The sequence below is a fragment of the Orycteropus afer genome, unplaced genomic scaffold (assembly GCF_000298275.1).
Source record: "Orycteropus afer afer isolate SDZICR_OR568_19922 unplaced genomic scaffold, OryAfe1.0 scaffold00103, whole genome shotgun sequence".
NCBI classification, from domain to species: Eukaryota; Metazoa; Chordata; class Mammalia; order Tubulidentata; family Orycteropodidae; genus Orycteropus; species Orycteropus afer.
The window spans coordinates 6,399,985-6,413,886 of NW_006921690.1; the positions used below are offsets into that span (position 1 = coordinate 6,399,985).

Below are 13,902 nucleotides of genomic sequence, written 5' to 3' on the forward strand. Positions count from 1 at the left end.
TAGCGTTTATCATAGACAAATCATAGACCTGTACCCAGTAAGATAAAGTTATCATTAATCTTTACCTCTTTTCATTGGATCTGTGCATACTTTATATGATATTTTAAGTTAGTCAGATGATCCTAATACCTTTTTTTCACATTAGTAGGGACAAAGGTGGAGGATCCAAAATGGCCTCCAGGGGGAGGGAAGTACCATCACAGTCACTGGCTTGAATTGGATTTGTCTCTAGGGAGGGGGAAAAAGCTAGTTTTCAAATATTCCTGTAACTTTTGTGCTGACCAAGTGTTTATTAATAGAAGTTGAATCCCCAGAGGGTTTTTCTTTTGGTTCACTGGTGAGCTTGAGAGAAATTACGATACCAAGAGAGAGGGACTGTGAAATAATTATTCACTACGGCCTGCTGTGCAGAAATGTGTTGGCCAGCAGCCTCCAAGGCGCCTGAGAGGGAAGAGTGCGGGAGAAGGACTGCATGGAAGTCTGGCCACAGCCTCCGAGCAGGCGTCTGGGGTTATCAGGTAGAGGTAAACCCACATGGGTCCCTCTGCTGGTGTGGGACAGAGCTATTACAACAGAAGCTGGAAACATCGTGAATTCTGATCGCAGATGCCAGTAATCTCTGTGTTTTTTTTTCCCCTTGTTTGGGTTTTATTTTTATTTTTTTAAGTACCTTGGAGGAAAAACTACTCTACTGAGATGGTACTTTGCCAGCCAGCAACTATTGGCAGAGTTGACAGAAATTGAAACCCAAGTTTCATCTGTTTCATTCCATTGGTGACATGAACTTTTCTACCTTTTTCTGCTGAATATAGTAAACACACTTAAAGATGAAAGTGTGCTTGAATCACACATGCATTTGGAAAGTGGGGGAGTTTTCAGTCCAGATAATAGCTAAAGTTTTTCTTTTTTTTCTTCATCCTTTTTTGTGCAGAGGTCGAGAACTCGGTAATACTGCGGTCCAGGCCAAAACAAACTCTATATGATCTACTACTGATTTCCTTTCAAGTTCCCCATTTTGCTAGGACTGACTTCCTTTTATTTTACTCCAACTTGCATTAATTCCAGTTATAGAAGTTTCTACCCTCTCTCCCTTGCCTCCAACGTCAAACACTTACATACAAAACAAGTGACTTTTTCTTTGAAATTACCTACTTAAAAAGCACACACACACACATATACATGTATAGACACACACACACACACGAAGGATGCCATGACTTTGGGGATATGTTTTGGCAGCCTGTAATTTCAGAGTTTACTTCCGAACAGGCAGAGTTAGATAGTTGGAGCTAAAATGCCTACGTGACCATTGTGGTTGCTCTGAGCCAAACTCCCTGCTTATCTGAGCTCCTCGGGGAATGAGATGGTCAACACCTACGGTGGTTATTAAATAATTAGATGCTTTATGTGCCAGAGCTGTATATCCTTGAACAGTGCTGCATCTTTCTATGGACTTCCATGAGAACTGGGTTATTGGCTGATTGCCTAAAGAGATCATAGCCTGAGCATGCTTGAGCCCAGTATTTTTAGTCCAAGCTCACATTTTGTTCTCCCCAAGCAGCAGTTATTGTCATTGCTGTCACTGACTTCCAGCTGGACAGTCATGCCAGCCAAGCCAACATACCAAACTACTGAGGATTCCAGCCAGCAGTAGGCAAGATTTGGTTAAAATTGTCCTCTGGTCCTACTGCTGGCCTCAGGAAACTTACTAGTAAGTAGCCTTGGGATTTTCTGAAAATCCATCTTCCCCATCATCTCTCTCCACCTTCTTCCTGCTTCTGAGGGTTTGTAGGCTGAGCTATTTTAGGACAACTAGAATTACAAAGTGCGGCTCCTGCTGGGATCTTGGCACACTATCCTTAGTTAGCTAAAGTGTATGTGTTGAGTTTCTTGCATCTTGTCACTTTCTGAAGATAGAGTAGGTCACGATGCTCTCTTCAGCATGTTCTCTTTCATCTCCAGACTCTTGACTGTATTATTATTATTATTATTTATAAATAATAGTGACAGGAAGGGGCTCATAGGCTAAATAATACCAGGATGGCTTCAGGAGAGTGGGGAGATATGGAAGGCAAGCTAGCACTAGGCTCTGTGGTCTTGGGTGCATCATTGACCTCTCTGAGACTCAGCCCTCATCTGATAAATAAGGATCATAATTACACTCACTGCACTAAGTTGTTATGAGAAGTGTTGATAATATGTAAAAGTACTGTGCAAAACGAGGTAAGTTAGAGAAAAATATATCATCTGTATAGTCTTCAAAGAACCATTATGGTTGTTGGTTGTTACTTATATTTACCTATATTTGAGCCTTACAGCATGCCTGTAAGGTTAGACTGATTAAGATAATCCCATTTGACAGATGAGAAAATTGAGGTGCAGAGAGGTTAATTGATTCACTCCAGTTTCCAAAACTTCTAGAGTAGCACTGTCCAACAGAAACAAAGTACAAGCCATACATATAATTCAAATTGGATAGTCATCTAAAAAAAAGAAGCCATAAAATTAATTTTAATATAGTTTATTTAACTAAGGATAGACAAATTGCAATATAAGACTGTAGCTACATTTCAAGTGCCCAACAGTAGCATGTGGCTAGTGGCTATCGTATAGGATAGCGCTGATCTGGTATATTTATTAAGCATCTACTAATATGATACATGGAGCTCTGGTAGCATAGTGGCTAAAGCACTTGACTGCTAACCAGAAGGCTAGAGGTTCAAACCCACCAGCCACTCCTCGGAAGGAAGGTTGGGCAATCCTACTTCCGTAGTGATACTGCCTCGGAAACCCAGGGAGGGGTCGCTATGAGTCGGGGCTGACTCGACGGCACATAACAACAACAACAACAATATGATACATAGGATATATGTAAGACATAGACCCTGTATTTGATGAAGTTTGCTTTCCAGGAGCTGAGAAAATGCCCTTAAAATATTTTCACTTTGGAGTGATTTCTTACAGAGATCCTTAGGAATAAACAGACTATTCTTTGAGTCTGTGAGAAAATTCTTAAATCATAAAGTTACATATTTAGGACTCATTAACCCATGTGTGTAAACTTCTGTCACTCGTCATGTTTCCCAGCCCTCTTGAAAATTACGATGGTTTTCTTACATGCGAGGATAAAATAAATTTAAGAAAGACCTACATGCCAACAGGGCCTAGGAAAATTGTCAACAGGGGCTGAGTGATTTTAGTTGGTGAACAATTTTTTAAAAATTAGTGACAAAAATATAGAGCTGCCTGGGGAATACAATGCCTGTTGGCTGAGATTAATGTCAAGATTAATAAATGGATTGTTTGATGAAAAGGCTCAGGAGAACAAAAACCAGTAGAGATTGTGGAGGAGGCCACTTATTAATGAACTGTCAGCCCAAAGAAAGTTCAAGAAACTCTCCTGTGGTAAATGCAGCAGGCTGGCACTTCTAATAAAAATTGGGGTCTTTCAGGAATTAATTACACTGCCTTACAGCAAGAATTCATGGAATTGCGAAATGTAGTGGCACAGACCAGCACGGGCCACTGTTGCAAATGGAAAAGCTGCAGGAGAAACTAATAATTTTTTTCATTGATATGTAGGATATTGTAGTAGTATAATAGCCAGTCAGACATGGGGATGAATGATGGGGTCCAGGTATACACAGACTAATGAAACTACACATACTTGCAGTTGGAAGTCAGTTCACTTTTCATATGCACAGTTCCCCCTGCAATCTGATTTCCTCCTTATCCTGTGTACCTGCCACCAGGGAGTTCCAAATAATTTTCAGAGTGATTACATGAGAGTCAGATGGACTCTCCTATGATTTATCAAGCTATGCTGAGAGAGTGAGCCCAGTGTTCATTTATTCCGAGTTGCTATAATTTCCCTCACCCCTCCACACGTTCCCAGTTTCTTTGGCCTGACAAAACACTCTCTTAATTGAAATTTGATGTTGCCTCTGCCCAGTGAAGCAACCCAAAGGAATGTCATGACAAGAGAGAGATTGTCCAGAATTTGTGATCTGATATTATACATTAGATATTGAAAACTTATCTTCTTCTACTTGTGCCATGAAGGTAGAGTGAAAATGTTCTTCTGTAATGTGCTGAGACAAAGAGGCTCCAGACAAACCGTTAATCTCGTCTCAAATTTCATAATTAACCATTTCAGTTCAGGCCTATATTTATACTTAACAGAGCCTGGTAATTGAGTAGATTGCTGGTAATTGATTTATGTGCTAGTTTTCTAAGAATGAGATAAGTATAAAAAGGAGTGAAGAACTTACTTTTGATTGGTTTTTACATAGTGGTATTTTCTCCTGCAGGGTCTTAATGTAAGTGGTGAGCAGGTTACCCATTGTTTCTTCTCAAAGGGCATTAGAGAATTTGGTGGTGGTTGGGTTTTTTTTATTTATCTATTTAAACACCATTTGGTTTGCTCCAGGATTATAAAGCTTGGAATGATTCCTTCAGTTGTGTATAGAGTTTATCATCTTTCTTCTGTTATCACGTCTTTGGGTATTAGACCATCCATCACCCATCACTCTGACTCTTCAGGCCCTCATAATCCACATGATACTTATCTTTTTGATTAAAACAACTTAATGGCCTTTTCACGAATAATTAATCTGCTGTCTTTTTATTTTCAGCTTCAGGCTTTTAACTTTAATGTTGAGTTATCCAGCCTGTGTTGCCTTTCAAAGATTCACTCCCTTTAGCCTCTTCTCTTCAAAGGTTTAATGCCCCTTTAGAAACTTCAGTGTTTGTTATACTGAGGTTTTTTAAAGGCTTCCAAATTACTCTCACATCCTTTCTGCTGGACCTGAAGTGAATAACTGTGCAGAGATAAGTGGGGTGAAATGAAATTCATAGTGGAAAACATGGGGACATTTACTATAATGAAAAGTTAAAACTGCGTCACTTTGTGAAAAACACTTTTTTATGTATGTGGTTATGTCTCTAACTCTGAATGTTTTTCTAACAGTGACAATTTATATCAAATGACTTCCCAGCTGGAATGCATGACCTGGAATCAGATGAACTTAGGAGCTACATTAAAGGGGTAAGGTCTTCTCACTCCATTGTCCTTAAACAGTAATTTACACCTGTTTAAGCCCTTTTAAAGATACTTAGAACTTATGAGGAGAGGACAGCTTTAAAGCTGGATATGACTCTCTGTAGAATTAAGATGCTTTCCTCTCTCTCCCAATTGATGGATTGTGTTTAGTATTAAATTTTCAGAAATATGACTAAGAAAATATTTTTTTCCGGATCAGGAGAGTTGAAAATAATGGGAACATTTAATATGGTCTTCTTTTATTTAATATTTTGGAGTTCTTCAAAGTTGTACCCATGCAGTTTTGTCTAGTGTTTGTTTTGCTAGTGGTATCACTGATGTTAACTGTTACACTAACCTATCAAAAAAATGTTTTGGTTAAACAAAGTCCAGGATCCAAATTCGTATTTGAGTGATGGTAATTTGGGCGATCCAAAGTCAGACATGCTCATACCTCTGGTCATGCCAGTAGGCTTTCTTCATACTTGATTTACAACCACAATAGGGGATAGATAGTAGTACAGCTATCAAACATAGGTAGGGATTACTTTTCCCATCTGAAAATAAAAAAGCCAAGTGGGTAGGACTTGATTTCAATATTAAAATAACTCATTTTTAGTTTTCCAACAAGTCTGAGGAGACAGGAAATAGAACATAGCATTCCTGAAGTGCCTACTGTGTATAAGGTATTCTTTGAAGTTACCTCAGTTAATCTTCCTAATGTTATGAGGTCTAGGTACTGTTATCCTAGTAAGTTAAGCTTAGAGAGTTAAGTAACTTCCCAAGTTCATGTAACTAGTAGGTGTTAGAGCTGAGATTCTAAGCTCAGATTGGATTTTGAAGACCAAGCTCTTTCCCTGTAGTGACTTCAGCCCCACCATCAGCCCCAGTGGTGCTGGGGAGTTAGAACTCTTGATTAGATCTGTAGCTTCACATCTCTGTGGTGTGGCTTCTCATAGGATTCTGGGATCCTGGGAGGCTTGCCAGAGAATGCATGCTCCATTCCCCATTCCCCACTTCTTCTTCTCTTCTAGAGTTGCTACTGGGAGCTCCAGCTCAGTGAAATGGACAGAAGGGCAGAGCAAGTGAGTGGACAATGCGGTGATGACAGAGCAAATGATGTAGGCCTTGTTGACTGGCACCTGGGCATTGCAGAGTTAGGACTGGCGATGGGTGATGAGTGTAGCAGTTGGTGCCATGGGAATGGGAAACTCTATTCAATGCTCTGTCTCTTTGCCTGTTCTTGTTAATCTTCTTAGATGCAGTGTGGGAGGAAGTAGAGGTGGTGGTGTTGTGATCATCAACATAAACCTGGAAAACATTTTTAAAAATACCTGGTGGGAATCCTACTCCTTTCCTCATGAATTTTTCACAAAATACTAAAGTTGTGGCATTACCTATGTTCCTACTATATCAATCAAATCTTGCAGATACACTTCTTGCCTTTTTATCTATTTACCTTTAGATCTCTCAAGGAGCACCTAATTTTTACCTTAAGTTCATGGCTAGGTTTTTTTTTTTTCCCAAATACTTGTTCTTCCTTCAGCCCTGTATGTAGCCTTCACCCTGAGGCATTTCTATGACTATTTCTCCAGATTTCATTTTCTCTGCTTAAACTTCAAAATCCAGCCTCTCTCTTTCCTTTCTCTCTTTTGTTGGCTCATCACAATCAAGGATGATTTTTGGATCATTCATTCACAGTCAGCAGAGTGGTTTTTCATCTTCTAAGACTTGCTGTTAGAAGTTTCTTCTTCCCATCCCTATACCAAAATTTTTCCTGCTATTTTATCCCAGTCTCCACTTCCTCTCTCTGGATCCAAGAGTAAAAAGCCTTCTGAAGTTGCTTTGAATTGTTTCTCTCCCCACTTTCATCTGAGGGACTGCTGACAATTTTGGCATCATTTTTTCTTCCTGTTTTTATCTTATGTATCTTGGTTTCTTGGCTCCACCCTTCTTTCTGAATCTTCTCCTTTTCTTCTTTGTCTTCTACTCAGAGCTCGTAACTCTCTCTAGACTAAATGCCAAGAATAAACAGAACATGACTGTAAGGTGAACAGTTGGTTTCGGTTTTGAAATTTTCTTCATGCTGGAATACAAGGTTGGTTCGTTTGTGTAATTACAAAAGTTACAGATAAAGGACTCTCGGCCTGTACTTGAATGTGAGTCTTTGTATAGATGAGATAAAATTTGGTATCTTTAAAGGTCTTCAGACAAGTGATATTAATCTCTTGCTGCGCCATATTGTAAAGATGAAGCATGAAATTTAAATAATGTATTTTGTTCAATCCTCTGTAAAGGAAAAATACTAGAAGAGTTTTCATTGTACTGTTACTTATATTTTGAAAAGATTTCTGAAGTAAGAACATATTTGTTGAATACTGACTTCATTCACAAAATGATACAAAAATGATCAAATGATCTTTCAAAAGAATATGTCTTTGGAGAGCAAATTGTTAGAGTTGTCTAATTTGGTAACATCATCTCACACACTGGATTTTTCTTTTTAGAACATACTATAGGTCAACTAATTTCTGCTTCCATTTTGTCAATTGGACATTTATCTAAGAAGGGATGTGAATGTTACTGCCTTTAAGTGAAGAACTTTACATACCTTTCCCATATGATCTCACAACAACTCCAAGGACAGATGATCATGTCCATTTTTCAGATGAGGAGACTGGGGTGGTAAAGGCAGCTAACCAAGATTGTGTAGCAAGGAAGTGGCAGAGCCGTGTTGGAGTCTGCTTTTGTTTAGTTTGGGACCTGGGGCCCTAGGTCACTTTTTAAGACTGTGACCCACAGTTAGAAATACTTTTTACACTGAGATCCAGTATACATGTTGTTGTTATGTGCAGTTGAATCGGCCCTGACTCAAAGCGACCCTTCCTTGGGTTTCCGAGGCAGTATCACTACAGAAGTAGGATTGCCCAACCATACACACCTACTATTATTGTGAAAAAATTATGCTTGTTTAAAATGAAAAACAGAGTTTATTTTGGCAAAAGAACATTTTGCAAAGTGGAGAAACAGAGTCAAGATGCTCCTGACAAAGAAGTTAAGACAAAAACTGCAAGTAAGAGAGGTACAATTGGAGTCTTTTTGATTAACATTACAAAGTTGCAGCTGCCAGGGTCTCCACTACTAAAATCATATGTTTCCTGGTATCTGCCATCTGTAGTCTGTGTTAAAGTGAATTACATTAGCATTATGGTTGTGAGTTGTTGAAATATAAAAGCAAAGAGTTTGTCGAAGGAATAGGATGGTTTCAGGTAAAAATGCTTAGTATTCTAATGCTCACGGGGAGAACTAGGGTTTTGATATAGATAATTTACAACTTTGTTATCTTAGTGTATTCTAATCATAGGTTAGTTAGAACAAAGATTTGGAATATTACACATACAGTTGAGGGAGTTTTAAGGGGGGGTTATCATCTTAGAATCAGCTTGGCTGCTAAAGTCACATGCTTATAACAATGTTCAACACCTGTACAAGTTGAATAATCTTATCAATATTGGCTATTTCTAACCCCAAGCTCATCTATAAGTAGAGTAGAAAAAAAAAGAAAAGCATTTTTCTGTAGAAACTCCATGTATTTAGGTTAAAGGTGCAGTGGAAAGTTTTTACAGAAGTGAAAGTCTGTATTATATGATAGAAAAATACAAAATGGAGTCACTTAGGATAAGTGGGGATTTTGCCTTAGCCAGAAGTTTTAGTCGTATCAAAAGCCTTACTTTTGGGAGTGCTTTTTCTCAGTACAAATACACACAACACACAGATTTTTATGAGATGACCTTTTTACTCCATGCTGCATATCCTTGTATTTTATTTTTAAAAAAATGATTGATGCACCAAATCAATTTTACAACCCACTGACATATCCTAGACTCATGGTTTGCCTCTCTTCTAGCTCTTAAAAATGGAGACTCCTCATATGTCCTTCAAGCTCATGAGCAACAGAGAACTGACTTCAGTTGAACTGAAAATTTGGCTTAGGTAGAGGTAGTGCGATAACTCAGTTATTACTTTTTTTTTTTTTTTCCTTTTTTCCCCGTTGTGGGAAACACAATGAGAGTAGGAGTCATTCTCTGTGATAGTAGATATACTTTCTTTAGCCATGGTATGAAAATACTGTTAATCTAGAAAATACATTTGAGAAAAGATATGCTATGAAGAAAGATAAAAAACACCGTCTTTTTCATTTAATCCATGATTAGTGTCTTGACACTACTTGAAATCAGTGGTAAGAAAAATCATGGTGATAGAGTACACAGATCTATACCAAGAAAACCAGAGATTTGACTCGTTTTAGAGAAGAAAGATACAATTTCTACATCATTCATAAAAATGAGACATTGTCTGTTTATTATTGAAAGATAGTGAACCTGAGACTGTTGTTGTTAAGTACTGTTGAGTCGGCTCTGACTCATAGTGACCTTGTGTACAGCAGAGCTAAACCCTGCCCAGTACTGCACCATCCTCACAGCCCTTGCTATGCTTGGCCCATTGTTGCAGGTACTGTCAGTCCGTCTCAGGGAGGGTCTTCCCCTTTTTTGCTGACCTTCTGCTTTACCAAGCATAATACTCTTCTGACAACATGACCAAAGTATGTGAGACAAAATCTGGCCGTTCTCACTTTTAAGGAGCATTCTGGCTGCATTTCTTCCAGGACAGATTCGTTCATTCTGGCAGTCCATGGTATTTTCAGTGTTCTTCGTACCACAGTTCAAAGGCATCAGCTTCTCTTCAGGTCTTCCTTATTCGTTGTGCAGCTTTCACATGCATATGAGGCGATTGAAAATAGCATGGCTTGGGTTAGGTGCACCTTAGTTTTCAAAGTGACATCGTTGCTCTTTTAACACTTCAAAGAGGTCCCTTGCAGGAGATCTGCCCCCATGCAGTACAGCGTCTCGTTTCCAGATTGCTCCTTCCATGAGTGTTGCGAAAAAGGGCATGGGGGCAGCATCTTCTGATGTCCTCCAACCTCTCAAGGGGGAAACCGAATCCCCATCAGCAGCCCAGGGCTTAATCCCAGAGGCCAGACAAGCCGCCACCCTTCAGCCTTTTTACCAGTTCTGACACCAGCCGTTCCTCCCACAGCACTCACTACTTCTCTGCTGGGTTTCATCGTTACAATGGCCACACAGAACTCACAGACTGTACTCAGGACTATGGGGTTTATCGGGGATGTGAACAGGTTACAACTCGGGTTCAGGAATGCTCTCAGGATACAATTCTTCCATCAGTACAGTCGTCCATCTGTGGTGTCCTCAGGCATGCCTCTCTGGCCCTTGGCTTCTTGCCTTGCCTCTGCCCTACTCTGGCAAGTGTTACAAAGTGTTAGCTCTTTTAGCTCTGCTGATAGGTGGCCTAGGCTGCTTTGTCTTGTACCTGTTCGTTTCACTGCTGCAGTCTCTGCTGGGGGTCTCTGCTGGGCATTTCTACCAAGGAGGTCCAGCACAGGGATCTTGGGTCCTAGGATGTACAGTGCCCCATTCCACCCCTGGCTATTCGTTCTTGCTGGCAGTGAGATCCCCCTTTTGTCTCTAGGAAGCAGAATGACAGATGAGTCTTCTCCAGTCCTGATTCCGTGTTGTAAATTAACCAGTCCCCACATGAGAATTCCATATACCTTATTTGCATGGCCTCATCCAGTTATCTGATGGGAGTCACAAAGATTACGGCTAGAAAAGCTATCCAGGTAATTCACTGTACCACAGGTATTGATTGTGGATCCAATGAAATGAAATCTTTACAACTTCAGTCATTTTTCCATTTATAGTGATGTTGCTTATTGGTCCAGTTGTGAGGATTTTTGTTTTCTTTATATTGAATTGTAATACATACTGAAGACTGTAGTCTTTGATCTTCATCAGTAAATGTTTCACGTCATCTTCACTTTCAGCAAGCAAGGTTGTGTCGTCTGCGTATTGCAGGTTATTAATGAATCTCCCTTCAATCCTGATTCTATGTTCCCGAGTTTTCCAGTAATATCAGTGTTTCACTGCTGTTCATAAGGTTTTCAGTGTCCAGTTTTCTCAGAAGTGGATGGTCCTATCCTTCTTCCCAGTTTGTCTTAGTCTGGAAACTCCCCTGAAACCTGTCCACCATGAGTGACCTTGCTGGTATTTGAAATACCAGTGACATAGCTTCCAGCCTCACAACAACATGCAAGCCACCACAGTATGACAAACTGACAGATGAGTGGTAGGTACCTCAAACTAAACTCCACTAAATACTTGTTCCTTTCTTCTTTCCTTGAAATTGTTACTTTAGAAAAAGATGACACTACAAAGAATAGGCTTATTTCCTTATATCCTAAGCTAGTTTTTGGAGAGATAGTCCATTTGGTGTCAGGGAGCAATGCTGTAATGGATGGGAACAGGATTTTAAGGGCAGCATGAGCAAGATGAGATTAAAACATGATCTAGTGGTTGGGAGGAGGCACCAGCCCCAGTGACTTCTCTCTCTTCCTTTCTCTATTTACTCACTTTCTAAACTCTGCATGCCTATTGAGAACAAAGCTACTTTTATGACTTCAAATAGGAGAATGTCTTATTTCAACTTAAGTCAAAAGAAGGTATTTTATGAAACCACTTTCCATTACTCCAGCACTGCCCTTATCCACAGATGAATGATAGTAGACTTTTAAATAGGTTCCTGGGCAAAAACATGGCAGGGGAATTTTTCTAAGCACTAGTCCACCATTATGTATATGTATTTATGATGCTTTGTGTTGTCTATTCCTTAAAAAAAAACATTTTCTGTGTGTTCTTCATGGTTGTTGATTTCCTAAGGCTGCTAACAAGCCTACATTACTGTTAGCCTCTGTTTTGTCTCTTCTGAGTTAAATATGCTGCAAAATGGAGAAACACATCAACCTTGACTGTGGTCCAAGTTATTAAAACAAGGAAGAAGTTATTCTCTGGGGACTTTGGTAGGGGGAGTGGGAAATCAAACACAATAGAAACGTTAAAGGAGTGCTGAGCAAAATGAATGTCCCTCTGCTGGTCCAAGAAGTTCACAGACTGTTGGGAACACACAGTATTTGACCTGTGGATACTTGAAAGGAAAAACGAAAGTTGCACAATGAGTGATGTATGGTGAAAACAAAGCTGTGCATTTTGGTAGGGCCAAGGCTGTAGAATCTGGAGAAAATCCCCACTAGACATGGTCTCATCCCTGGGAACCTGTGCCAAAAGAGATAGCTGTCTTTGTTGGCTGGGAGTTCCAATACACAACCCAGCACCTTCCCTCTAGGGCTCTATGAACATAAGGTATCCATCCAAGAGATTTACTTCTTGGAAATAAATAGCTTGCTTTTAAGTGGCTCCTGGAGCTGGAGATGCAAAGCAAAGGTGGAAGGAAGCAGCTCTGTGAATATCAACATTCCTGAGTGTACTCTTCCACTACCCCCCATCCCAGCAAAAAGTTGTTAATTTCCCTCTCCCCCCCTTTAACAGGATACATTTGGTCTAGAGTTCTTTATTTATTATTGCCTTGCATTGACTTGGCTGCAATCTGTTAGCTCTAATGAGACGACTAACTATGGGATTCTTGGGTTTACAAGATGGGAATAGAAGTAATTTATAGACCTCTGTCCTCCATTCTTACTTACAGTGGACCAATTCAGGAGCTTTTTTGCCTTAACTTCTCACCTTTCTGCTGCTCTCTCCTCCTCTCTAGCTGCTTCCCCTTTCTCCTCTTTTCTTTGAGTTGGTATTGAATTTTTTTGTTATATAGACTAAAGCTCAACGCACTGCTGTCGAGTCGGATCCGACTCATAGTGACCCCTCCTTGGGATTCCGAAGCAGTATCATTACAGAAGTAGATTTCCCAACCTTCCTTCTGAGGAGTGGCTGGTGGGTTTGAACCACCAGCCTTCTGGTTAGCAGTCACATGCCTTAGGCACTACGCCACCAGAAAGTATATAGACTAGAGAAGGAAATTAAAACTGTCCCCAGTAGCCAAGATGAGACCACTGTTAATACTATATAGCATATACTTTTAGACTTCTTCTGTATGCATACATATATATTTGTAGTAGTGTCTTTGTTATAAAAAATTATTGGCTTCAGCTCAGATCTAATTCAGCAAATGCATATTTATTTGTAAGTCATTTTCTGTGTTTCAGCTCTCAAGAGGTCATCAACATTTTGAAATGTTCTCCACTAAATCACTGCTATCAAGTCGATTCCGACTTACAGTGACTCTTTAGCACAGAGTAGAATTGCCCCACAGGGTTGCAATGTTATGAACCTTTACAGAAGCAGACTACCTCATCTTTATCCTGCAGGACAGCTGGTGGCTTCAAACTACCGACTACCATATTCTCAGCTTTTTTAAAATATACTTGACTACAAAAAAATATTTGGGGCCTTAATAGACTTACCCTTTCCACACTATGCTTCTAATCATTTTAAAGCAAGAAAGTATTTTCATTTTGCTATTGTTGTTGGCTACCATTGAGTTGAGCCAGACTCATGGCAACCTCATTCATTGCAGAGTAGAACGGAGCTCCGTGGAGTTTTCTTAGCACTAAGAAAGCAGGTCATCAGGCGTTCTTCCATTAAGCTGCTGAGTGAGTCCAAACTGTCAACCTTTTGGTTGGCAGCTGATTGCAAACTGCTTCTGTCACCTAGGCTCCTTTCTCATTTCATAAAGGTGAAAAAACTAAAGGATTTATTCAGATCAGGAGAAGAAAAAGTCAACAAGGAAAGATGGAAAGGGAAGGTGATGGTGAAGAGGGGCAAGCTGGAGATGAGGAGAATGGTGATCTCAGCTGAAGAAGATGGAGTGAGGCTACTGAAGCTTCCTGGTCTCAGCTCAGGAACATAAAGTAGGATGTGTGTATGTGTGTGTGT

At 39.8% G+C, this 13,902-nt stretch overlaps 1 protein-coding gene across 1 annotated transcript in view; it reads left to right on the forward strand.

The window, feature by feature from the left end:
- The window catches only part of WT1 (WT1 transcription factor), a 58,319-nt gene that overhangs the window by 12,285 nt on the left and 32,132 nt on the right, over positions 1 to 13,902 (forward strand). The window contains exons 5-6 of the mRNA XM_007943285.2: positions 4,970 to 5,047; positions 6,076 to 6,126. Of these exons, the coding sequence (XP_007941476.2) occupies positions 4,970 to 5,047; positions 6,076 to 6,126 (129 nt within the window). The remainder of the gene's footprint in view (positions 1 to 4,969; positions 5,048 to 6,075; positions 6,127 to 13,902) is intronic.